This window comes from Pseudophryne corroboree, chromosome 12, assembly GCF_028390025.1.
Source record: "Pseudophryne corroboree isolate aPseCor3 chromosome 12, aPseCor3.hap2, whole genome shotgun sequence".
Classification (NCBI taxonomy): Eukaryota; Metazoa; Chordata; class Amphibia; order Anura; family Myobatrachidae; genus Pseudophryne; species Pseudophryne corroboree.
Window position 1 is genome coordinate 51,303,043 of NC_086455.1, and position 27,554 is coordinate 51,330,596.

At 45.8% G+C, this 27,554-nt stretch overlaps 1 protein-coding gene across 1 annotated transcript; it reads left to right on the forward strand.

Annotated features, from left to right (window-relative positions):
- The first annotated feature begins 9 nt into the window (after positions 1-9).
- Positions 10-27,554, forward strand: GEMIN2 (gem nuclear organelle associated protein 2). Its single transcript, XM_063947504.1, has 10 exons — positions 10-227; positions 1,508-1,592; positions 2,748-2,837; positions 4,419-4,478; positions 12,781-12,897; positions 13,989-14,033; positions 14,122-14,190; positions 14,286-14,396; positions 25,830-25,888; positions 26,632-27,554. The coding sequence occupies exons 1-10, from the start codon at positions 106-108 to the stop codon at positions 26,675-26,677; spliced, it is 804 nt and encodes a 267-aa protein (XP_063803574.1). The 5' UTR covers positions 10-105; the 3' UTR covers positions 26,678-27,554.

The window sequence follows — 27,554 nt, forward strand, 5'->3', positions numbered from 1 at the left end:
AAGCGGCCAATCAGAGACGTTGTTATATGGTGCGTTCCACGCATAAAGTACTAGTGCCGTGCGGTCCAGCCTGCGCCGGTGGTGACGACGCTGCTGTGGCTGAGTATGGACTCCGGGCCGGAGGAGCTGATGCCGCGGCTGCTGCCGGTGGGTAACTGCGACCTCCCCGTGGACTACGACCCCACAGCTCCCCCTCGGACCCCGCAGGAGTACCTGAGACGAGTCCAGTAAGTGATGAGCGCTCTCGTTGCTGCGGTAATGGGAACCGTGCTGCTGCGGGGACAGGAGGGAGCTCTGGTGCTGCGGCAGGTGCTGGGCATTCCTGATGCGGCACCACGGCGATGTACAGTGTGTGTAGAGATGCAGCATGCAGCGCACACCGGGCATATGCAGCATTGCCATTCATTCCCCAGCACTCTCCGTGTGCGGCTTATGTGCAGCTCTGCAATGGGGTTACACTACCATGTTGGTGACCTGTGTACATGCATCTTCCTCAGGAACCAGGACACATGATTATCTCCTCTATTCGTTACACTTCACTTTACAGCGCTGCAACATCTGCTCCAGACACAGGAGTGTTTTGCTTTGGGGTGTATATATTTTTTAACATTTATTTATATAGTGACACAGGGCCATAACTAGGGGGGGGCTAAGGGGGCATGTGCCCCGGGTGCAGGTTTTGAGGGGGCGCCAAGGAGTTACAGAGAAACAATTTTTTTTGTTTATTTTCTACTGGTAGTGTTGTGCTGCTCCAGTGAGACAGCAGACAGCTCCCAGGGCAATTAATCTGACCCTCCTGTCTGCCCGCAGCTGGCTCCGACGCTGTGTGGGTGAGCTCCAGTACCTTTGATCTCTTCTATGTTGGCATACTCTGCCATGTGTTAAAATTTGGAACATACCAGCAATAGAATAGTAGTAACACAAGTCTGGGGTATAATAGGGCCCTGCACGTATGCTTACAATCTATTACCTGCATAACTTGCAGGGCCCTATTAACCTGGGTGGGGGGGTGGATTCCTTTAAGGTGGGTACACACTAGGCGATGTGCTGTACGAGCGACGTCGCCTAGTGTGTTCCCTTCTCTGCCGAGGAGGTCGGCAGCAGGGTGTACACACTGAGCTATATGACAATCATATCGCTCAGTGACATCACGCAGTGACTGTGCGTGCAGCTCTAGGCTGACAGTCCAAATTGAGCTGCATGCACGGCTGACAGCGAGGGTCGGTAACGACCCGCACGGCGGTTGCATACACACTTGCCTAGAAAGTAAACAATGTCGCTCAGGAAGGGTAAAAATGAGCAACGTCATTTACTTTCTCGTCAAGTGTGTATGCCCCTTTAGTGTGCCTCGAGGCCCAAGGTTGGGAATGCTTGCAATAAAGAATCTATTTTAATGTAATGAGGAGCCATGTTGCCTTGCGTTACCCTGGGTGTCACATTCTATTAATGTGATAAGGATGTGTGAGTAGTTTATCCGTCTTGTCTTGTTTTTCTCTTACACCTTCAGGATTGAAGCGGCACGGTGCCCGGATGTAGTAATTGCACAGATCGATCCTAAAAAATTGAGAAAGAAGCAAACCGTCAGTATAGCAGTGAGTAACAATCTAGCTTTTCTGTCTCTCGGATTACTTTCTGTCACATGGATTAGTCCAAAAAGCCTGTAATGTATGAGAGGTCCCTAGAAGGAACTGCTGCAGCTTTTGGGTTTATCTTCAAAAAATAGAGTATGGAAAAGGCCAAGCACTGGAAGAAACAAAAGCTCAACTAGATAGTTAAACAAAAGAAGTGCACTTCATACTCTTCTGCTAGGTCACTTTTTGTAGCAAAGGCGTGCAACCTCTCACTTTCTAAAATAATCTTTAAGCTTCAGAAGCAGTTCTTAATTACACAGGTTTTTACGGTTGCAAAAATAATGCTCACTTAATGTGAGTGAGCTGTTGAATGATGCACTTGCATGAAATGCATATTAAATGAGATTGAATTCTAGTTACACTCTGTTAATAGAACTATTGTAATTAATTCCTATGCTGCACCTATTCTCGGTTTGGTTAAAAGCTGAGAGCAGGGCATAAAATGTGGTTTAAATTCTCTTTGACAATGTTTTGGCTTAAGTTTTTGCAGAAAACGTGCACCTTTTGTGTGATGTGTTGCCTACAGTATGTCAGATCCTTGGCCATCCTCATTCTATTTTATACAAGTGTGTCCACCTACATGTTTGCTGTAGTCATGCCAAACAGTCCCTCTTGGCACACCATGTCCCGTGAGACTCCTCTAGCGTTGGCTGTCTTTTATTGCCAAAGATGCATCTTTGTCTGGAGACTGCAGATTAATTTGGAATGTGACGCTTGTCTGTGTGCGACTGAGTCTCTGATTCTGCATACAAAATGCTACGATGCAGCGACCAGGGCTTTTTTCCATGTATTGTTCCATTGTGCTTTATATATAGACTCGGTACCACACAGATATAGAAGTGTTATGTATCAACTTAATCTGCACAGTTTCCGCTCGAGTGCTAGCCGCGTCGCTTTGTGGCTAAGATGCATTTCTGCAAAAAGACTTCCAACGCTAGCGGAGTTGCACGGGACCTGTTGACTCGCACGCGACGGGTATCTGCCGCTGTGTGGTGTATTTAGGTTACACTAACTACACACACGGTGCTTGCATGAAGGACTGAAGGAGTAGTCCATTCACCAAAAAATACCATATACCTTTATTGTGCACTCTACTAAAGCTTGCTGGTGTCTTAGCTTTCAGGGTGCCAACCTGCTCCTGAAGGGTATTCACCAAGTCTCCGATGGCAACAACAGCAGGTGGCTCAGTTCTCTGCTGTACGACAGGTAAAGGAGAAATGTTAAACTATATTTTTAAGACTGTGTCCACTGTAAGTCTTTCTTGATTTCATGTATCAACAGGAATCCAAATTGTAGAAGAGCTTTGTTTTTAGTTTACCTTTTCACATTTTTTTTCATGCTTATTTATCTACTTTTTAAATCCAGACTGAAACTATATAAAACTAAAGGAGAACGGTCAAATAAAATAAAACCATTAATCTATTGCATGAAAGCAATGAAACAGTGTGAAAAGTGTATGATTAAGGGGGTTATTCAAGTTTGTTAGCCAACCAAAAAAGTTTCCAATTTGGAAAAACCATGTTGCACTGCAGGTGGGGCAGATGTAACGTGCAGAGTTAGATTTGGGTGGGTTATTTTGTTTCTGTGCATGGTAATTACTGGCTGCTTAATTTCTACACTGCGATTTAATTTCAGTTTGAACACACCCCACCCAAATCTAACTCTCTCTGCACATGTTACATCTGCCCCACCTGCAGTGCACCATGGTTTTGCCCAATTAACTTTTTTTTTTTTTGGTTGGCTAACAAACCTGAATAAGGCTCTAAATCTTTCACTAAGTATTTTCCTGTGTTTTCTTAGATCAACTGTTCCCAACCTACTTACCACTGTAGAACCCCCTAAAACGCTTTAGATGCAGAGGAACACTCAATTGCTCTACACTTATTGCTTTAGAGCCATATAAAGAGATTCTACAATCAGCAGTAATTTAAGCCATCTGTAATTGGCATTAGAAGTAAAAAAAAAAAAACGTATCATTGCTGCTCTCCCCTTCCCCCGGCTCTAATAGTACTGGTCAGAGTAGATTGCGTCCGTTGGTCAGTGAGTCAATGATTTCACTCTCTCGGAAAGAGGGAAAGCCGTGTGGCAGCAGTGCTGGTCTGTCTTCAATCTCTGCACCTTGCAGTTGTCACACTGGGGATACGTTGATTCCCAGGCATGTACGGTCTGGCATTACGACCTGTCTGGACTCCTGACAGTGTGCCGGTTTTCCAAGCTGGCTGGGTGGTAACTTGTTTCACATTAGAATCCCTCCTGCCGCTTCAGAGGACCCTAGGTTGGCCTTAGATTCCACAAGGTGTAATTTTATTTCACCCTGTGTCACAATTTTTTGTCCCATTTCAGGCCATTTAAACGTCTGTATAACATGGCTTTGTCTGGTGTGTGTAAACAGCAATGTTGCCCAGTGAATTGTTTATTGTGTACTTTATGTAACGGTGTGGTAACATGAGCAACTTGGGCAGTATAGAGGAAGTCTACAGTAGTGCTTCCCACACTCTGTCCTCAAGGCACCCTAACAGTCAAGGCTTTAAGGATATCCATGCATATGCACAGGTGACTTAATTAGTACCGCAATCAGTTTGATTTAACCCCAGGTGCTCAAGCATGGATTTCCCCAAAACCTGCACTGTTAGGGTGCCTTGAGGACTGAGTTCGGGAAACCCTGGTCTACACAAAGGCATCTGCAAGTGGGATCTAGACCTCGCCTGCAATTTCAAGCTGTTTTATTCCACAGATCATTTTGAGCCTGCTTTTGTAACCGCAACGCATACAATGTTTCCTTTGCAGAGTCTCAACAAGCGCAGGAGCCACTGGAAATCCCAACCCCTAGATAGCAATGTAACAATGGTGAGTATTACAGTAACAAAGTTTATTCGTAAATGTTGATTGCAATAAATCCCTCAACCTGGCAGGTAAGGTAGGGGGAGTTACTTGCGTTCCGACACAATGACATCCTCCTGTAGCTTCCCTCCCAGGCCAGACACTGCACTCGTCAACACATAGTGATGGTAATACCCACAAGTAATGAATTGGGTGCGCCGAAAGTGAGATGTAAGTCGCAATGGGGTAGATGTATTAACCTGGAGAAGGCATAAAGAAGTGATAAACCAGTGATAATGCACCAGCCAATCAGCTCCTAACTGTTATTTTACATATGGGAGCTGATTGGGTGGTGCATTATCACTGGTTTAACACTTCCTTATGCCTTCTCCAGGTTAATACATCTGCCCCAATGTATTTTAGGGTTACGGTCATTAGGTCGACAGTCATTAGGTTGACATGGTCGACATGAGTTTCTCACTATTTATTTTTTTTGTAACTTTTTCATATTTTACGATCCACGTGGACTACAATTGGGAATGGTAACCTTGCCCGAAGAGGCTCGCCATGTGAGGGGACACGGTGCACTAATTGGGGTTCCCCGTCATTTTACGAAGAAAACCCCAAAAATAGTTAAAAAAAAAAAAAAAATCAACTCATGTAGCCCTATTGACCATGTCGCCCAATAGTGGGCGACCTAATGACCCATACCCGTATTTTAAGACTTGAGAAAATGTACTTCAATTATACATTATTGGTTACAAAGTGTAATAACTGGCTGTAGGTATCACCACCGTTGTCTGAACCAGGCAAGTGGTAATGGCAGATAAGAAAGAAAGCACGGCCACATTGGAGCTGTCTGGGAGAAACTTTGCATGCCAGGTAAAATGAGATTCTATTTTATAACAAATTAGTTAAAAGTCCATCAAAATGACGGACACCAGGGCTGGATTATATTAGTAGGGTGTTTGCTACTCACACTGAAGCTGCCGGGTTTCTGGAAATCCTGCTGCTGGGAGTCAGGACTCTGTCATGCTTAGCGTGTGTGTCAGGGACGTGCGGTGAGTTGAATGGCGCAGGAGGCACTGGCTGGTCCCAGAGCCAGATTTACATGCAGTATATGAGCCCAAGGGTGCATGTGGGCATTATACACAGGTGCAGCATTACAGGTTGAGTATTCCTTATCCAAAATTCAAAATACCACCTTTTTGGGTCCCCTACTGAAATAATGAGAGAGATATATAATATGTGGGATTTGTAATTATGGATAAGGGATACTCAACCTGTATATACGGCTGGAAATTTGGTGACAGATGTGTAGAAAAGATAGGCAGGAGAGGAACGGTCTAACCTGACATTCTACCCCCCCCTTTCCTCCAGAATTTTGACTATATAAAAATAATTAGAATAATACAAAGAAGATATTTCTAATATATTCTTTGTATTTTTCATATACTTTATATAGTCTGCTCTGGTATATACATTAGCATGAGAAGAGAGGCTCTGCATCTCCCCACCGCATGTCACTGGTGTGTGTAGCGTTAACCATCTATAAATATAGATGCTGTATATCTGTAATGGGCAGGCTATAATGATGCCGCACTGTAGCCACCAGTACTGGTACATGTAAGCTCACCAGTCCTCTCACAGCCCCCAACCAGTCTGGGGGGTAGAGGACCGGTGCAGGAGGGGTGAGCTCCATTGGCACACAGTATATATAAAGCAACTGAGCCGGTTATCTGCCTCCTCCTCACCCACATCCTCTGCAGCCTCAGCACTGACCCCACCCCCTTCCCACCCACTGCACTGATCACCTGACACATGGTCTTACCTCTTACTGCCAGACATTCACCTTCTTCCCCCGCCGCTAAGTGGCTACATGTGTCTTTGATGCCTCCAGTCTAAGTGCAGCCGGACTGTCTAGTGGTTTCTGCATCAGTTAACTGGTTACTGCTGCTACTTGTTGCGAAGTGCCAGGATGGCAAGTAACCTGGGGCTGCACTATATTATACGGAGGAGAGGGTGCCCTGTATATAGGGGGAGCTATATGAAGGTGTATGGGGTGCAGTGTGTATATAGGGGCAGAATATATAATTACATAGTTAGTGAGATTGAAAAGAGGCAAAATGCCCATCAAGTTCAATTGCAGTGCAAAAACAAAGCTGTCCAGTATATGTGGGCTACATGCAAAAGCAGCCAGTATTTACCTTGCATGCAAAAAATAAACTAAAAATGTATTTGCTCCCCCTGCAGTGTAGCATTGGGTTGGTCCAGAAGCACAGTTACTTGCTCTTTCTCTAACGTCCTAGTGGATGCTGGGGACTCCGTCAGGACCATGGGGAATAGCGGCTCCGCAGGAGACAGGGCACAAAAGCAAGCTTTTAGGATCACATGGTGTGTACTGGCTCCTCCCCCTATGACCCTCCTCCAAGCCTCAGTTAGGTTTTTGTGCCCGGCCGAGAAGGGTGCAATCTAGGTGGCTCTCTTAAAGAGTTACTTAGAAAAAGTTTTTAGGTTCTTTATTTTCAGTGAGTCCTGCTGGCAACAGGCTCACTGCATCGAGGGACTTAGGGGAGAGATTTTCAACTCACCTGCGTGCAGGATGGATTGGATTCTTAGGCTACTGGACATAGCTCCAGAGGGAGTCGGAACACAGGGCTCGCCCTGGGGTTCGTCCCGGAGCCGCGCCGCCGACCCCCCTTGCAGACGCTGAAGATGAAGAGGTCCGGAACCAGGCGGCAGAAGACTCTCAGTCTTCATCAGGTAGCGCACAGCACTGCAGCTGTGCACCATTGTTGTCAGCACACTTCACACAGCGGTCACGGAGGGTGCAGGGCGCTGGAGGGGGGCGCCCTGGGCAGCAATGTATAATACCTGTATGGCGAAAAATACATCACATATAGCCCTTGAAGCTATATGGATGTATTTAACCCCTGCCAGATATCTAAAACTCCGGAGAAGAAGCCCGCCGAAAAGGGGGCGGGGCCTATTCTCCTCAGCACACAGCGCCATTTTCCCTCACAGAAAGGCTGGTGGGAAGGCTCCCATGCTCTCCCCTGCACTGCACTACAGAAACAGGGTTAAAACAGAGAGGGGGGGCACTGATTTGGCGATATGTATATATATTAAAATGCTATAAGGGAGGAACACTTATATAAAGGTTGTCCCTGGATAATTATAGCGTTTTGGTGTGTGCTGGCAAACTCTCCCTCTGTCTCCCCAAAGGGCTAGTGGGTCCTGTCCTCTATCAGAGCATTCCCTATGTGTGTGCTGTATGTCGGTACGTGTGTGTCGACATGTATGAGGAAAATATTGGTGAGGAGGCGGAGCAAATTGCCTGTATGGTGATGTCACTCTCTAGGGAGTAGACACCGGAATGGATGGCTTATTTATGGAAATTACGTGACAATGTCAACACGCTGCAAGCCGGTTGACGACATGAGAGGGCCGGCGAACAAATTAGTATCTGTCCAGGCGTCTCAAACACCGTCAGGGGCTGTAAAATGCCCATTTACCTCAGTCGGTCGACACAGACCCAGACACGGACACTGATTTCAGTGTCGACGGTGAAGAAACAAACGTATTTTCTTTTAGGGCCACACGTTAAGGGCAATGAAGGAGGTGTTACATATTTCTGATACTCCAAGTACCACAAAAAAGGGTATTATGTGTGAGGTGAAAAAACTACCTGTAGTTTTTCCTGAATCAGATAAATTAAATGAAGTGTGTGATGATGCGTGGGTTTCCCCCGATAGAATATTATTGGCGGTATACCCTTTCCCGCCTGAAGTTAAGGCGCGGTGGGAAACACCCCTCAGGGTGGATAAGGCGCTCACACGCTTATCAGAACAAGTAGCGGTACCATCTACGGATAGGGCCGTACTTAAGGAGCCAGCTGATAGGAGGCTGAAAAATATCCTAAAAAGTATACACACACATGCTGGTGTTATACTGCGACCAGCGATCGCCTCAGCCTGGATGTGCAGAGCTGAGGTGGCTTGGTCGGATTCCCTGACTAAAAATATTGATACCTTTGACAGGGACAGTATTTTATGGACTATAGAGCATTTAAAGGATGCATTTCTATATATGCGAGATGCGCAGAGGGATATTTGCACTCTGGCATCAAGAGTAAATGCGATGTCCATATCTGCAAGAAGATGTTTATGGACACGACAGTGGTCAGGTGATGCAGATTCCAAACGGCACAAAGATGTATTGCCGTATAAAGGGGAGGAGTTATTTGGGGTCGGTCCATGGGACCTGGTGGCCAGGGCAACTGCTGGAAAATCCACCGTTTTTTACCCCAAGTCACATCTCTGCAGAAAAAGACACCGTCTTTTCAGCCTCAGTCCTTTCGTCCCTATAAGAGTCATATCTGCCCAGGGATAGAGGAAAGGGAAGAAGACTGCAGCAGGCAGCCCATTCCCAGGAACAGAAGCCTTCCACCGCTTCTACCAAGTTCTCAGCATGACGCTGGGACCGTACAGGACCCCTGGATCCTACAAGTAGTATCCAAGGGGTACAGATTGGAATGTCGAGAGGTTTCCCCCCTCGCAGGTTCCTGTAGTCTGCTGTACCAATGTCTCCCTCCGACAGGGAGGCAGTATTGAAAACAATTCACAAGCTGTATTCCCAGCAGGTGATAATAAAATTACCCCTCCGACAACAAGGAAAGGGGTATTACTCCACACTATATGGTGGTACTGAAGGCTAGGTGAGACCTATTCTAAATCTGAAAAAATTTGAACACTTACAAGGGTTCAAATCCAGATGGAGTCACTCAGAGCAGTGATAGCAAAGAACAAGGGGACTAGATGGTGTCCCGGGACATCAGGGATGCTTACCTCCATGTCCCAAAATTTGCCTTTTCTCACCAAGGGTACCTCAGGTTCGTGGTACAGAACTGTCACTATCAGTTTCAAAAATGGAAAATGGACGACCTCCTGATAAGAACAAGGTCCAGAGAACAGTTGGAGGTCGGAGTAGCACTATCTCAAGTAGTTCTACGACAGCACGGGTGGATTCTAAATATTCCAAAACCGCAGTTGTTCCGACGACACGTCTGCTGGTCCTAGGGATGATTCTGGACACAGTCCAGGAAAAGGTCTTTCTCCCAGAGGAGAAAGCCAGGGAGTTATCCGAGCTAATCGGGATCCTCCTAAAACCAGGAAAAGTGTCAGTGCATCATTGCACAAGAGTCCTGGTAAAAATGGTGGCTTATTACGAAGCGCTTCCATTCGGCAGATTTCACGCAAGAACTCTTCAGTGGGATCTGCTGGACAAATGGTCCGGATCGCATCTTCAGATGCATCAGCGGATAACCCTATATCCAAGGACAAGGGTGTCTCTCCTGTGGTGATTACAGAGTGCTCATCTTCTAGAGGGCCGCAGATTCGGCATTCAGGATTGGATGCTCGTGACCACGGAGGCCAGCCTGAGAGGCTGGGGAGCAGTCACACAAGGAGTGTGATCAAGTCTGGAGAATTCTCTCCACATAAATATACTGGAGCTAAGAGCAAATTTATAATGCTCTAAGCTTAGCAAGACCTCTGCTTCAAGGTCAGCCGGTATTGATCCAGTGGGATAACATCACGGCAGTCGCCCACGTAAACAGAAAGGGCGGCACAAGAAGCAGGAGGGCAGTGGCAAAACTGCAAGGATTTTTCGCTAGGCGGAAAATCATGTGATAGCACTGTCAGCAGTGTTCATTCCGGGAGTGGACGACTGGGAAGCAGACTTCCTCAGCAGGCACGACCTCCACCCGGGAGAGTGGGAACTTCATCGGGAAGTTTTCCGCATGATTGTGAACCGTTGGGAAAGACCAAAGGTGGACATGATGGCGTCCCGCCCGAACAAAAAATGGGACAGGTATTGCGCCAGGTCACGAGACCTTCAGGCGATAGCTGTGGACGTCCTGGTAACACCGTGGGTGTAACAGTCGGTGTATGTGTTCCCTCCTCTGCTTCTCATAACCAAGGTATTGAGAATTATAAGACATAGAGGAGTAAGAACTATACTCGTGGCTCCGGATTGGCCAAGAGGGACTTGGTAACCGGAACTTCAAGAGATGCTCACAGAGGACTAATGGCCTCGGGAGCTAAGAAGGGATTTGCTTTCAGCAAGTACCATGTCTGTTCCAAGAGGAACCGTGGCATCGGCCTTTAAGAAAGGACCTGCTCCAGCAGGGACCTTGTCTGTTCCAAGACTTACCGCGACTGCGTTTGACGGCATGGCGGTTTGAACGCCGGATCCTAAGGGAAAAGGCATTCCGGAAGAGGTCATACCTACCCTGGTCAAAGCCAGGAAGGAGGTGACCGCACAACGTTATCACCACATGTGGTAAAAATATGTTGCGTGGGTGAGGCCAGGAAGGCCCCACGAAAAAATTTCAACTAGGTCGATTTCTGCACTTCCTGCAAACAGGAGTGTCTATGAGCCTAAAATTGGGTCCATTACGGTTCAAGTTTCGGCCCTATAGATTTTCTTCACAGAAAGAATTGGCTTCAGTTCCTGAAGTCCAGACGTTTGTCAAGGGAGTATTGCATATACAGCCCTTGTGTGCCTCCAGTGGCACCGTGGGATCTCAACGTAGTGTTGGGATTCCTCAAATCATATTGGTTTGAACCACTCAAATCTGTGGATTTGAAATATCTCACATGGAAAGTGACCATGCTGTTGGCCCTGGCCTAGGCCAGGCGATTGTCAAAATTGGCGGCTTTGTCTTACAAAAGCCCATATTTGATTTTCCATTCGGACAGGGCAGAACTGCGGACTCGTCCCCAGTTTCTTCCTAAGGTGGTGTCAGCGTTTCACCTGAAACAACCTATTGTGGTGCCTGCGGCTACTAGGGACTTGGAGGACTCCAAGTTGCTAGACGTTGTCAGGGCCCTGAAAATATATATATATATAATTCCAGGACGGCTGGAGTCAGAAAGTCTGACTTGCTGTTTATATTGTAGGCACCCAAAAAGCTGGGTGCTCCTGCTTCTAAGCAGACTATTGCTCGTTGGATTTGTAGTACAATTCAGCTTGCACATTCTGTGGCAGGCCTGCCACAGCCAAAATCTGTAAATGCCCATTCCACAAGGAAGGTGGGCTCATCTTGGGCGGCTGCCCGAGGGGTCTCGGCTTTACAACTTTGCCGAGCAGCTACTTAGTCAGGGGCAAACACGTTTGCTAAATTCTAAAAATTTGATACCCTGGCTGAGGAGGACCTGGAGTTCTCTCATTTGGTGCTGCAGAGTCATCCGCACTCTCCCGCCCGTTTGGGAGCTTTGGTATAATCCCCATGGTCCTGACGGAGTCCCCAGCATCCACTAGGACGTTAGAGAAAATAAGATTTTACTTACCGATAAATCTATTTCTCATAGTCCGTAGTGGATGCTGGGCGCCCATCCCAAGTGCGGATTGTCTGCATTACTTGTACATAGTTATTGTTACAAAAAAATCGGGTTATTATTGTTGTGAGCCATCTTTTTTAGAGGCTACTTCATTGTTATCATACTGTTAACTGGGTTCAAATCACAAGTTGTACGGTGTGATTGGTGTGGCTGGTATGAGTCTTACCCGGGATTCAAGATCCTTCCTTATTGTGTACGCTCGTCCGGGCACAGTACCTAACTGAGGCTTGGAGGAGGGTCATAGGGGGAGGAGCCAGTACACACCATGTGATCCTAAAAGCTTGCTTTTGTGCCCTGTCTCCTGCGGAGCCGCTATTCCCCATGGTCCTGACGGAGTCCCCAGCATCCACTACGGACTATGAGAAATAGATTTATCGGTAAGTAAAATCTTATTTTTTTGTTGTTGCTATACTCGAAACCCAGAATCAGGCCCTACGTCGTTATATCATGAACTGATTCTTCAGTATTATGACATCTTCTATCTATTATTGACATCTCCCCCCCCACAGTGATTAATATGTAGATTTATATAAGTAATCTAAATAAATATTAAAGAAAAGCAGATGCAAAAGGGATAAAACCACATCTCTCCAATATTGACCAAAAACCAAAAGAGATCACTAGATATAGATGTTTCAATGTACTTAAACTGTAATATTAATTTTATGATATATACTTGTTGCCAGCCTGTCCAAATTACGGAACAACATAACAGTAATGTTGGCGGCCATGCGCAGCCGAATGGAGCAACACTTGAATTACCCTGTCAAGCGCCATCTAGTGGCCGCCAGTGCGAAACGCACTTGACTCCTCACCACCCCGAGAGGTGTGGAGCAGGGTTCACCTTTTGTTATACAGGATACCACTTGTGTTGTATTTATTTGCTGCCCGCAAGGTCACAAAGTGCTTTTTATATTTCTCTGCAGCCAAGCACAGAAGATGAGGAGAGTTGGAAGAAGTTCTGTCTGGGTGAGCGGTTATATTCTGACCTGGCTGCTGCTCTGAATGCTGAGAATCAAAACCCAGGGATTGATTATATAAAGGTACATCTGTAAAAAAAAAAAAAAATTATCTATAAAAAATGTTAGTCTATAGTAGTGTTTGTGGCATTTTGTGTAACATCGATTAGCGTCCAAAACAACCTGCACCCGGTTAAGCGGTGCCTTGCATCATATTTTTGTTTTTGATGTTTAGAAGCTTTGGCTACATGCTGGCCTAGTGCTATCGTTTCTTTTTCAAGTATTCCTACATACACAGGCAGACTTTATTCCGAGCGATATACGGCTACATGGTATGGCAGAATCTGCTTTCCTGCACGGTTCTATGGAATTGCAAGGTGAAATGCGTGAAGTTGTAATGTGCTGTAGTCTCAAGTCATCCAGTGCAAACGCCACGTTACTTACGGAGCATACACACGGAGCGATTTATTTATTTATTTATTTATTAAATTATTATTTTGCCTATTTTCTAAGCGGTCTGTCTAGATCGCTTAGAAATGAAGCACGGATCGTTCTGTGTACACCCCATAGTGATGGCAGTGCGCATTCCCACACTTCGCCATCGCCCGCTCTAATCTTTAGCGCATGCAGGCACAATCTATTTAGATTGCCTAGGATGTGCATAAAGAACACTGGGTAGCACAGGTCGCTCAGCAGACATCGCTGTGTGTATAGCCATGTGTGCTGAGCGCTCTGTGCTAACCTAGATCACTTAGCACAAGTCGCCCTGTGTATGTCCCATTAGAATTTAATTTAGCAGTTAGCCATGGCCGAGTTACAATACTGATTCTGTACAAAAGCATTTATAGGGCAGGATGTTCTTTCATTGGCCATAGCATGTAAGCCTCTGTCAAGTTATTTCATAGACTTTAATAGAAGCTGTAATAAGGCTTATTCTTTGCTTAAGTGCCCTAACCTTATATGGGAAAATGTAAGCTGCCTTAAAGTTTCATGTACTCTTCCATCACCCTGCCTGTGTTTTTGTGTGGTCAGAATAACTTACCTGCTAGGACTGAGCGCATATGCCGGGATTCACCTTTTTTTCTGTGCTTACACTTTATTCTACTGGAAAATGTTATTATTGCAGACTTACATTTAGAAGGCTTGTATCTTTTTGTTTTACTCGGCAATAACAGGTTGGCTTTCCACCGCTGCTGAGTATTGTTAGCCGAATGAGCCAGGTGAGACAAGTTCTGTCCTATTACACTCGCGCAATGCAGTCCAGTATGCCTACAAATGAAATCTAACCTGTCCTCCCCTTTATCTTAGGCAACAGTTACGAGTGTACTGGAGTACCTTGTAAACTGGTTTGAAGAGCGAGACTTCACTCCGGAGCTGGTAATAAATATATAGTGGAACATGTAGTGTTATGTGGGTCTTTAAACCATCAGATGGGGGGAGTCATAATCTTATATCTGGCTTTCTGTTCACAGGGTCGGTGGCTATATGCGTTGCTTGCTTGTCTGGAAAAACCACTGCTGCCGGAGGCGCACTCCCTTATCAGACAGCTGGCACGTAGGTGCTCACAGGTCAGAGCAGAGGTGGTAAGTTCAGCCAGCGGTTTATTTTCTCAGCCTGAAAGAAGTGAGAGAACATAAACTCCTGCACTGTGTATTCAATGTTCACATTAAACACCACTTTCTTTAGAACAGTTGGCTGCCAACACATGTAGGAAAAGCAATATAGGCCAGGATTATAGGGGTATATCAAGTCTTATTGCCTGAGGAACTGTAGCAACAACAATGAGATGTCATCACTTAGGAGGGAATTCAACTGGCCCTAGTAATTTACCAGGGGTGAAAAAAATAACAGCCAGAGATATTCAATTAGAGCCCTTTTTCTTTCCTGGGAAATTAATGGTTAATGGAGTCAACATGCGGAATCCTATGTGTTAACATGCGCCCAGCACATGAAAATGGGCCATTTATCTGGGATTTCTCTACTCGAAATAAAACTCCCATTGACTGCAGCCTACGGACTGACTTCAGGACTAATTGAATGGGCCACAGTAAATTACTGTGCTAATTGAATTCCTCCCTTAACTTACACAATTGTATAGTCCACCTGCAAACCCATTAAGTTACTTTTTCTTACATTGAATGAAGAGCTGCTGTCTTTCCTGTATTTGTACAAATCCAAATTGACTTTCTTTCATTTGGGGACAATGGCGAAATTGGTGTATAGAGGCTCGGCTAAGGAGTGCAGCCACTTTAACATTCCTTTACAGACTTTCCCCAAGTGCATTTTTCTATACTGCTGCTCATGGAGGGAGACTGAGGTTGTGGTCTGCTACTTTCAGGGCCTGCACGTAAGCAGTGGGTGCAGAGGCCCAGCTCTGAGAGAGACTAGTCGGGCTTGGTTACTGTTCAGTAGCACACACTGAACATGATCCTTAAGGATGGTGGCTGTTATCTGTACCTGGACAGAGGAGATATTTAACCTGTCAATGCCAGCACCACCTCCTTAACAGGCTCTTCATTCCCTGACAGCCATTTTGTCATCCTTCGCCTCCTTTCTTCTAGACACCCCTGACAGATTGGGGGTGGTATTTCAGTGCCCTCAGACTTGCTTTGGTTTGTCTTGCAGATTCACTTTTTTTCTCGTTTGTGTATTGCAGCGGTCTTTCTGTCAGATTAAGGAGAAGCTTTCAAAGCACATTTGTGTAGCCTGACATTGACTGACTGTGAATTGCAGATTAATACCTTGCCATGTTCTGGTAGGGCCAGCTGATTCTGGTCTTTGACCCAGTCTATATCTGAGCTCTCAGCTGGCTACAAGTCCTTATAGGCTCTACACACTGGCCGATCCGCTGTTGAGCTGCCTGACGGCGGATACGGGCAACCCGGTGACGGGGGGAGTAACATTTCTTCACTCCCCCCGTCACCCGGCTGTACTGAAGTGCAGGCAAATATTAGTGATGAGCGGGTTCGGTTTTACTCGGTTCTCAAAACGGCATCTTATTGGCTCACGGATGTCACGTGTTTTGGATAGCCCATAAAGTTCTGTTTTGAGAACCGAGTAAAACCGAGTGAAACCGAACTCGCTCATCACTAGCAAATATGGACGAGATCGTCCATATTGGCCTGCTTGCACAGCCGATGGGGGCCCAGCAATGAACGAGCACGGGGTCGCGTATTGTTCATCGCTGGAGCCTCCACACTGCACGATATGAACGGTATCTCGTTCATTAATGAACGAGATCATTCATATCGTGCAGTCGTGTCGGCCAGTGTTTAGAGGTGAGCAAGTTTCAGATGCTTTTCATGCGACATGGCTCTAGATTTCACTCCTTTCATCCTTCAAGGAAGGTGAAGAGTCAAACCTGGTGAGGATGGTCCTCAGGACCTCATGGAAGACACAGCAGGGGTATTCACCCAAGATCTTCTATTGTGACCGTCTGCTTGCTTCTATTCTGTCTACCCACAGATTCTTTAGAGAGAGCATTTGCTTCTTGGATATATTTCATAGATCCCCTGACGGTCTTTAATCACTGACTGTCTTGTTGGCAAAACAAAGAGGCTTGTTCTTTAGTCGCCATTCAGCCTTGATTCTTTCTGGAGTAGTCCTGGAAGCACAGAAAATATTGGTGTTCTATTTATTTACAGTTTCTTATATAGCAAAGCATATTCCGTTGCGCATTTTTAGTTTACAAATCAAACCATTTGACCCATTCTTTGCTTTGATATAATAACTTTAAACAATTAGTTGCCAATGAAATCTTGAGACTACCAGACTGTTGTATGTAAGCCAGATAAACCTCAGAATGATGCGTGTTCCAGCCGGCCCGGCGCCTGATGGAGGGATATATTGGTCGGTTTACTACAGTGTGCAATCCTGTGTGTGAGCATGCAATGTATCCTTCCACCCTGCATTCAGCTGCATGCTGTCGTTGGTGGGATCGGCAAATCTGACATGCAGCACATCAGATGTGACCACCCAGCTGATCTAGCTAGAGTAGAGGAATGGGCAAGAACACGGCTCCCCCTCACTCTCCAACTCTACAAAACTTCAAACGGGCTCTCAAGACCCACTTCTTCACCAAACCCAGCCAAATCTCATCCTAGCCCTCTGTTCTACGCTCTCTATGTACCCCATCTGTGTCACCCCTGTCTGTCTACCCCTCACCTTTAGAATGTAAGCTCTCACAAGCAGGGCCCTCTTCCCTCATGTGCTTATCCTTTCTTACTTTCTCCTTCATCCACTAGAGGCCACTGGAGCGTAGTTACAATGGGGAAATAGTAGGTAGTAATTGGGAGCTGGCACTTTAAAAATTCTCACACTGTGGCTAGCTCCTCCCCTACTATCTCCCCTCCAAGCCAGTCTTAGTTTAGTGCCCGAGGTGAGCTGGTTCACTTGGGTTTAGCTGAAGAATTTTTTCTTTTTCTTATTTTATTTTTCTTTCACACACTCACAGACTGGCAGCTCTGCCACTGCCAGTCTGCACCGCGGGAGCTGCCGGCGGGGTCCCATCGCAGCTGCGTGCGGCTCGGGATGGGCCCCGGCTGAGGGAGACACTGAGCTCTCCTGAGTTGGCGGACACCGCTGCGTGCGGCGCGTGTAGGGGCCACTCCATCCAGCAGAAGATTCCGGCAGCATGGCAGCGGTGAGTATCAAAAATGGTCGGACACCGCTGCGTGCGGCGCGTGTCGGGGCCACTCCATCACAGAAGATTCCGGCCGGACACCGCTGCGTGCGGCGCGTGTCGGGGCCACTCCATCAGAAGGACAGCGGTGAGTACAATCTCCCCCCCTCCAGACTGATGTGTGATTTTACATAATATGTGCAGAGTGAGACTCTTAGATGTGATGGTCTTTACTGTGTTGTGTCCTGCATAACCTATCCCCTACATCTAGCAAAGGCGCAACCAGTGTTTGAATCTCACTGAAGGATGATTTACTAACCCCCTTATAACGCTGCAGTGCATCAGCAGAAGAGAGGGCGCACTTACTGGTTTGAACTTGGCGCCATTATGTGGGGGGCGGAGCTTCAGCCCGCTCTGTAAGCGGGCTCAGCGCTCTTCAATCCCCGGCTGCAGCAGACAGGCAGCCGGGTGATACATTTACACTACCCGGCCGCAGCATACAAGCTTACAGGCAGCCGGGTAATACATAGCGGGTTTTTAAATTTAAAAGTGGCGCCGGAACAGAGGGGCGGAGCTAACTCCCGCTCCGTCCGGCGGGCTCCGACTCTCAGCTGCATACAGGCGGCCGGGGGGGTTACACACCGCTCCCCGGCCGCAGCATATATTACAATATACAGGCGCTCCCCGGCAGCAGCAAACAGGCGGCCAGGGGTTACATTTACCCGCACCCCGACCGCAGCAAGGCGGCCGGGGGATACATTGGCACGCCGAGGCAGGGGGGGCGGAGCTAACTCCCGCTCTGTACGGCGGGCTCTCTCCGCTCCCCGCGCCGCTCCAGTGTGTGTGGGTATGTCAGTCTCACACTGAAGGCTCATTCCTCTCCTGGCTGTGCAGGGAGGATTTCTTTGCAAGGAGGGGTGAGTAAAGGCTTATAACCCGCTTTACTCAGCGGGCTCCCAGGTCTCACTGTCGCTAGGCAACAGACCTTGTCTCTGGGGTTTTTAGCTTTTCCATACTTCATGCTGCTGAAATATAGCTACATTCCTCCCTGCAGTAGAGTCCTCTACCCGGCATTTCCCTACATGCAAATCAGGGAACCTGCTCTATTACAGTAGCTGGGACTCAGCTCATTAATTTAAAAATCTACTGTGCAGTATTTATTTACCTACAAATACACAGTATTTATCTACCCTATTGGGTTCACATAGACAGTATTTATCTACCCGGTTGGTTTCACGGTTGTGTGTGTGTGTGTGTGTGTGTGTGTGTGTATATATACATATATAGTTATGTATGTTTGTGTGTGTGTGTGTGTGTATATATGTATATATGTGTGTATGTATGTATTTGTGTGTGTGTGTGTATGTATATGTATATGTATGTGTGTGTGTATGTATGTATGTATGTATGTGTGTATGTATATATATATATATATATATATATATATATATATATATATATATATATATATATATATATATATATATATACATATATACATATACACACACATATAATAAAATATATATATATATATAATAAAATATATATATATATATATATATATATATATATATATAATATAGTGTGTATGTATATAGATATATCCATAAAATACCAGATATAGGGGATAAAACAAACACTTCCGCAATGTTTTCTAATAACAGAATACCCCACCTTGCCACATAACATTTTCCCCCATCTTTTCTCACAGGCTGGTCACCATTTTGAAAAGCCAGCGGAACCTCCGAGAAACATCTGGTGCACCTTAATTAGTGGTACACTAAATACAGGGCGGGGTGTTGCCTTCCCTTTATTATTCCTTGGTGTCACTAGTTACTAATGCTATTTGTAATTGGGGAATGTGTGTAAGGCATCAGACAAATAGCGCTGTGGCTCAATACGCTAGTAGCGGGTATCTGAACAGGGGTTTGAATCCAAACAAAACTTTAAGGAGAGCTCCTATAGCCTAGGGCTAAGACTCCTGTCCCACAGCGCAGCGTTACTGGTTCAGGTCTCCGCTGCTCCAGAAAGTTTATTTTAATCGTGTCGGTCACTACACATTATAGTGCAGACCTTACGTAGGGCTCTGTTTATTTAACCCACCTTTTCTCCTTTCGTTTGTCTCACCTGGGATAGTCGAAGAATTCCCTCTTAGGTGTGAAGTATGCGGCGGAGCCATCTGCTTAGCCCTCCACGCACCTGCAGGACACTCCTGTTTGAACAGCTCAGATTATGCAGGTAATGTCACTGTTAACCAGAGACCTTGTACGTCATTTCACCTTTCCAAAAGGAACCTTGCTAACATTCCATGCATTACTGATGTCTGTTTTCTGTGGATCTGAACCAGTGTCTCAGAATATACAGGTGCATTATACAGCAGTTCATCTGATACTGCAGGTAAAGGAGGCAGACACGTCAAGTCCATCAGGGTTCCACGCCAATGACGAAATGACAGCGACTGGTCCAGTTTTGGATGAGCTGGGCAGGCTCCGGTAGGCGGCCGACAGACACCCGAATACACAATATCGGGTATCAAACAATGTTTGTTTTCCTATCCTTTCCCCGCAGATGGCAGGAGATGGTATCAGAACCTCTCTAGGGTATACACCTCGGTGTATCGCCGGTCCATCAAGCCGCCGTTTTCCTGAGGCAACCTTGCTCAGGGATCCATCGACATATGCGGCAGCGCGGTTCTACCGTGTCCGGAGCAGGTAGGTTGGGGGACAATTGTCCTCTAGGTTACAGGATGCTTCGCATCAGGATCAATTGATACTTTGGTACAGGTCAGAATCACGATTCTGCTTTATGTTCTTTGGAGGTCTCCACGTCTGCAGACTCGGACCCTGCATCTTCGCTTGGCTGTCTTAACCCGACGACCTCTGGGGCTGCGACAGTGACAGGTGAACATGAAATCCTACGGGGCAGATGGTTCTGGGGAAGGAACTTTCTGCAGGATTTCTTGAACCATTGGAGGTAAGTCCACTTTGCTTTCTCCTACTACTGCCCCAGCTCCAAGACAGACCTTTACTGGTCTTTCCTTTAGATTTTTCCGTGCCCTTTCAGGCTTTCGACTCCACACGGGTGATATCTTCGTCGCCAGGGGTTCTCAGGGTAAAAAGGCTGAAGCAGAGGTTCAACATCCTCTGTCCAGTCTGATTTTATGTCATCCTATACACCCATTACACAGACTTTCCTACCACCTGGAGGGTCCCAGGGTAGGCGCAGGTCGATGGGAGAAGGCTTGGGCGGTTACAACCATCTCAGAAGTCCCTCGGCATGGGTCGGCCGATTTACGATGACAAGAGAGTCATACTGCAGGCTGCGCTCCATAGGTTTCTAACCGCAAAGGGTGTTGATCCCTGTTTTTCACATATCATTTGAATTAGGACAGTTCTCAGGCCTTTGTTTTCTTTTCACGTTCCGAAGCCAAGTGGCTCGGACAGGCCAATTCTGGCCTTACAATCCTTTTAGTCTGTGATTGCTAGTTTGAACAAGAAAGGGAGTTTTACGTGTCCCTTGTCTTCAGAGATGCCTGTTTACTGATTTCCGTTGGACAGGTTTTTCTCAGATTCGCATTACAGGATTCTCATTTTCACTGTCGGTCCTTTCCTCTTCTCTCTTCCGCTCCCACAGAGTTTAGGAAGATCACAGAATAACTCTTTTTCAAGGGCAGTGGGTGACGTTGGTTCCCTAATGGGACAATTTACTGCTACTATCCCACTCTGTACATTAGGTGGCTTCTGAATATCCGGAGGATCCAGGAGCTTCTGATTCGACACAGATCCAATTTATGCTCCGCATAGACGTTTCTCAACACGGTCCGTCAGAGGATTTTTCATTCCTCGGCACCAGATACTCTATTCCTTCAGTCAAGTTGCGATGCAATGAGTGGTCGCCTCCATTCCTCTCTGAGCGGGGGACAACAATCTTCTTTCCAGATCAAGCCACCAGGTCAGACTCCTGGGTGAGGGAACATTCCCCGGAGTTTTGTCAGCTGGTCCGCTGTGGGTGGAGATTTCGGATCGACCTCAGGGCGTTCTGACTGACTCTTTAACCCTTTATTACTCTCGGACGTGAGCTCTGGTGGCAGTAGCCGAGGAGGCCCTCAGGGCTCCGGGGAGTTTTCTGGTTATTCTATCCTGCCTCCTTTTCTATTTCTACCTCATGTTCAGTAACACAGGAGGGGATTATGCGTGCTAGTCCTCTCGGTGGCGCTGGTTGGGCCACGCATGACTTGAAGATACAGATACGCCTGTTGTCAGTAGAGGCGCCTTGGCTCCTACCTCGACTGGACTGTCTACTTCAACAGGCTCCTTTTTTTCTCCTTGTTCAATCTTACACTGGTTTCGTTTACCCGTGTGACTGTTCACGAGACCTCAGAAGGGAGGAGTTCCCTAGTTCGGTTAGGCCAGGCATGTCCAAACTGCGGCCCTCCAGCTGTTGAGAAACTACATATCCCAGCATGCTCTCACACAGCTTTAGCATTCTCTGACAGCAAAACTGTGTCAGGGCATGCTGGGATATGTAGTTTCACAACAGCTGGAGGGCCGCAGTTTGGACATGCCTGAGTTAGGCCTACTGGGCCCCGATTTCAGAAGTCTGTTACCTCTTCTCGCTTTTGCCACTTTTGGAAAACTTTATGGGACATAATAAGGATAAAAGGGGTTTTTCCCCCTTCTTCCAGTTACCATTCATCTTTGGTTTCTCTGGGAGATTTTGCTCCGCTGCGCTTCAAACCACACTGACCGGAATTTTAGGTCTCTGCCTTTTTCGCTTTTCTTCCAAATGAGATTAGCCTAGCGGCCGTAAGTTCGGCCTCTTTTTCAGGGAGTACTCTATTGGCAACTCCCCTGGCTGTGCTTCGGCCTCAGCGGTCGTTTCTTCCAGAGGGGATGTCCATTTTTCATATAAATCTGACACTAGTGTTTTTCAGTCCTCTCTGAATGTTGTCAGGGCTCGCCAACTCTCTCTACAGAGGTCTCGGGCTATTCGATGAAGTGTTTTTCTTCTTTGTTCTGTACGATGCTCCCGTACTAAATAGCCGGGGTCCCAGCATACGCTGGGCAGTTGGATACATCTGACCATCAGACAGTCTTCTTGGCGGTTACTAGGGAGCCTCCGTTTTCCATTTCAGCGCACTTTACGCGCATTGTAAGACCTTCGTGGGCAGCTGCCCGCGGGGTCTCCATGAATATTTTGTCGGGTGGCTACTTGGTCAAACCGACATTCGTTTTGTCAAATTCTACAAGTTTGACACTTTTACGGCCTCTGCATCACTGTTTGGCCGAGCAGTTTTTACAGGACTCTCGGCGCTTTCCCACCCGTTTTTGGGAGCTCTGGGACGTCCCCATTGTAACTACACTCCAGTGGCCCCTAGTGGATGAAGGAGAAATCAGGATTTTGGTACTTACCGATAAATCCCTTTCTCCGATTCCACAGGGGCCACTGGACGCCCGCCCAGCGCTGTTCCTCCTGGTTTTTTGCTTAACGGTTTGCAGATCACCATATGACTGCTTGTTGAGTTCAGGCTAGCCTGGTTTTTGTCAGGTTCTGTTCCAGGTTTAGTTTGTGTTCGCCTGGTTTACAGAGCGTCATTAACCTCCTCTACCTTAAGGTTTGTTTATTACAGCTCTCCTCGGGCACAGTTTTACGTAGACTGACTTGGAGGGGAGATAGTAGGGGAGGAGCTAGCCACAGTGTGAGAATTTTTTAAAGTGCCAGCTCCCAATTACTACCTACTATTTCCCCATTGTAACTACACTCCAGTGGCCCCTGTGGAATCGGAGAAAGGGATTTATCGGTAAGTACCAAAATCCTGATTTTAATAATCTTCAACTGCATCAACTCCAGCAGTCTTCTGCCACCTGATACTTATTCCAGTGTCATCTGCTGATGCAGCTATGTTTTACCCTGTACTTGTCCTATACTGTCATCAACTGTAAGTTGCTGTTTTCCTGTTTGATTATTTCTGTACTCTGTAATTGGGCGCTGCGGAACCCTTGTGGCGCCATATAAATAAAGGAGGATGATAATAGCAATTACAGTTTAATGCCAAAAAATGCAAAATCATGCACTTTGGTCTCAAAAATACAAATGCTAAATATAGTATTGGTAACACTATATTGTGAACTACTGAGGAGGAAAGGGATCTAAGAGTCACTATTTTAGGTGGCTTAAAGGCAGGTAAGCAATGTAACAAAGCAATGAGGAAGGCTAGTCAGATGCTTGGCTGCATTGGGAGAGGAATCGGCAGCAGAAAGAAAGAAGTAATCATGCCACTGTATAGGTCATTTGTACGGCCTCCTATAGAATACGGTGTTCAGTTCTGGAGGACATATCTTCAGAAGGATATTAATACATTAGAGACTGTACAAAGAAGGGCAACTAAAATGGTGCATGATATAGAAAATGGTGGCATAAACCATGCGCCTGTAGCTGCCCTTGTCCCCAGAGGTAGATAAGTGTCACCCACACTTCAAACAAAACAAGATAAGTAAATTTTACCAAAAGGGTCTAGGGCGCTTGAGTCAAATGGTCTTGCTGACCGGAGATGAAACTCTTAAATATAGTAAATAGAAAAAACAAACATAGCGTGATACTGTTGCACTAAGTGTGAAAATGTTAGTATGGTGGTGTAGCCAGACTCGTACCCCAAAATAGTTAGACTTCACTTTAAGAAGGTAATGAGGCCACTGTTATATAGGGTCCCTTCCACCTTGTTCCAAATTCTCCCGAGGGTTCCAATTCTCCCCGATACTCTCACAATGGATATATGTGGAAAAATGAAGCTCAAAATAGTGTGATACCATTAATTAATTAAATATAAAGAAATATATCAATGCCAAATGGACTCTCACCATCAATTAGATGTTAAAGACACCAATAATGACCCCTTTAATGTGGACACAGGTCTCTGTTATAGAACTCCTTCTCCTTGTTCCTTCTCCTGAAAGTCAGGATCCTCCCCAATTTATTCACAATGGATATATGTGAAAAGAAGGCTCCATATAGTGTAAAACCATTTATTAAAAAATTATTAAAAACACACACATGGGCAGAAAATGGACTCTCACCATCCGATAGATGTTAAATGGACAAAAAAGCATGTTTTTGGAAGAAAGCCAGGTGTCACCTTGACAAAGATAACAGTAGGTTATCGAAACGCGTTGGTGGAGGTCCTGGGCGGTGATTGGAACTACTTACCTGCATGTTTGGTGACGATTTCTGGGGACGCCTGGCTTGAAGGGAGAGTGCTTCTGGATTATGGGATCCAAAAGCATTTCTTGTAGATGTCATGACTGTTATGCTTCTGTGGGTGTTTGAGAAGGTAAATGTGTTCAGTGATTCTGGTGCATGAATATTCTCAACATGGCAGAGGGCCTGTCTTCTGTCTCCAAGACCAGGCATGTTAAACCAAAAGTATCATGGTATGGTTTTTACATATGTCTATGTGGAAAAGGAAGTTGGTTTTCCAACTCCTTTCACTTAGTGTACTTCTCTTCTTGTAGAAGCGTATAGATGGGTGTTTGAGACTTGGCTCCTTGAAGATTCGTGTGTGTGGTGTGTTGTTGTTTTTTTTGTTAAACAGAATTGCACACCTGTTTTCAAAGTAAAATGGAAGCTGCAAAAGCATTACTCTTGTTGGGTCAGGATAGACTGTTCCTGAAAATGTGACGGCACATCCTGTCAGATCAGTGTGTATGGGTTACGTTTTATTGGGTTTCTGATTCCTGTTGGATAATCATTTTCCTCCATGCAGTTTCTTTAAAACCAATGAAGGTCCTGGCAACTTATAGTGTAGAGGAGGAATAGCTAAAACTTTTGGCAGAGATTTTGAAGCGTTCAAGCTGCTGCTGTATGGTACCTCTGTACCCCCAGTATTTCCAGTGTTCCCCATATGTAAAATATAATTTCAAAAAGAGAGCTCGCCCGTGCTCTTCTCCTCCTCCTCCTCCCCCCCCCCCCCCCCCCCCCCAAAAAAAAATATCCAGCAGAAGGAGGACTTTTTTAACCAGCAAAACAAGTGCAATTTAACAAGTGTAGTTTATCCAGAAGCCGGGCAGCGTGAATGTTTCTATGCACCGTAAGGTATTTAAACTGTTTTGTCACAGTTATCCTGACGATGAGGTTACGGCCCCGAAACGATGAAATAAACTATACTTGTTTGATGGTTAAAAGTCACTGAGTGCCGCCTCCTTCCACTGGATGTATTGGTGGCTGCTCGCCTCTGAGGAGGGCACCATGAGCACCTATTTCCGCAGCTGAAGGCCTGCTCGAGTGCCGTATTGTGTGTTTATTTTGTATTTACTTGCCAGAAAGTGTGCTGCTGTCTAACTTTTTATACTGTCATATTTTGTGTCCTGTAACTTCATTTTGGAATTGTTCTGTGCAGGATCACAAGGAAGATGAGAGGGTATCTGCGCTGAACTTGTTCATCTGTCTGGTTGGCAGGTAATGATCACTCTGTAAAATGAAACACACACACACACAGTAAGTGGGGTGTTCTTTGCCGAGCTTCATAACTGAGCCTACCTCCCAATCCTCCTAACCTTTTGTTGGGACCATCCTGAGTTACATTCAAACAGCCATACTGTTGCCCAGGGCTGCGTTTGGGTGTAATGTGGACTTGGCCTTTTTTGTTTGAATCTGTGTTTAGGTTAAACATGCCCCATCCATGCTTATTTACCACCATACTGCATACTTTTTTACTGTACATTAACATAATGCTTGGCAAAGAGTCTGTTGTACAATCACAACTGTGATTAAGGTTGAATGCTGTCATAAACAATAAGGCACTGTAGCTGCAAGCACCTATGGTACTGATGATCCTGTGATAGTGGCAGGTCCCACTCTGGTATATGTGTGGGTTCAGATCATTGAGGTTCCTATGTGTTAATACCCCTGGAGTAACTTCTAGGCAGTAATGTGAGGATATGAAGAGCATACGATTCATATGTAAATAGCAAAGGGCTGGCAATATACAGCTAGCAATTGGGTTGTACTTCTCCAGCACATGGGAGGTAATGGTATGTTTACAAAGCATGAAAGCCAAATGACTGGGTTTGCCCTATGCGCATACATGATCCTTGTTCCTAACCACCTATTAGGCAATAGATAGATTAACTTGTGATGCATCTTTTCAGCCATTGTGATGAAATTGTTTGTGTTTATTTATTTTTTTAATCCATTTCTAGGTACTTTGAGCAACGAGATTTGGCGGATTCCAATGATCATTTTTGATGTAAAGGGACTGACTGCCTCCTTTTACCCTGCACACAGCAATACCGGTCAAATCATAGTCTCCCTCAATCAAGCGTTGCACCAACCCATCTCCCTTTCTCTTCAAACCTTGACACTGGGGAGAGAAGTGGCAGCTTAATGCTCCTCACTGCTTAAGCAGCCTGCAAGGCTTTGAAGGGTTAATGAGTTTACCTATTGCACGTGAACCTTCCCAGCCCATGGCAGTAAATAACAATCTGATTCCTGGTTCAGATTCAGAAGTGAGTGTATATTTTAGGATTTTATTTTTTTTTCTCGCATTTATTGGCCAAAGTTGGAGAGAATTAAGTGCCTAAAGGGTTTTGGGAACACTATGTTCATACTTCTAAACCCCCTATTTTCTGCCAGCAGGACCTGCATGGTATCCCTGCTGGGGACTGTTGTAGTTGAAGCAGCCTGTAGCATGGAAAACTGAAACTGCTAATATTTGGACACTTGTATTGCTTGGTTTGTCTTACTGTAGTGTGCACTTGTGACTCTGCCTCTGCAAACCAAATGTTACGGAAAGCTGAGAACTTTGCATATGTAAGGAAAACTAGAACTTGGGATAATTGAAATATATAGAATGTGTCATTTACAGTCTTCCTTCCCCCTTTTAAGGATAATGTGCTTCCTACCCAAACTTTTTTTTTTTTTTTTTTTTCGGGTCTTTTATCTTTGCTGTCATACTTAGTCGTCACCTATTTTCAATGGTGACTTTTTCCTATAGGCTAAATTTAAAAAGTTTAGAACTGTTCTCAAATGCTTTGGTTGCAGAGGTAATTGCAGATTTCATGTTATATTTTATCAATGTGTATGTTTTATTGTCACTTTCTTTATATAAAGATTTTTTTTTTTA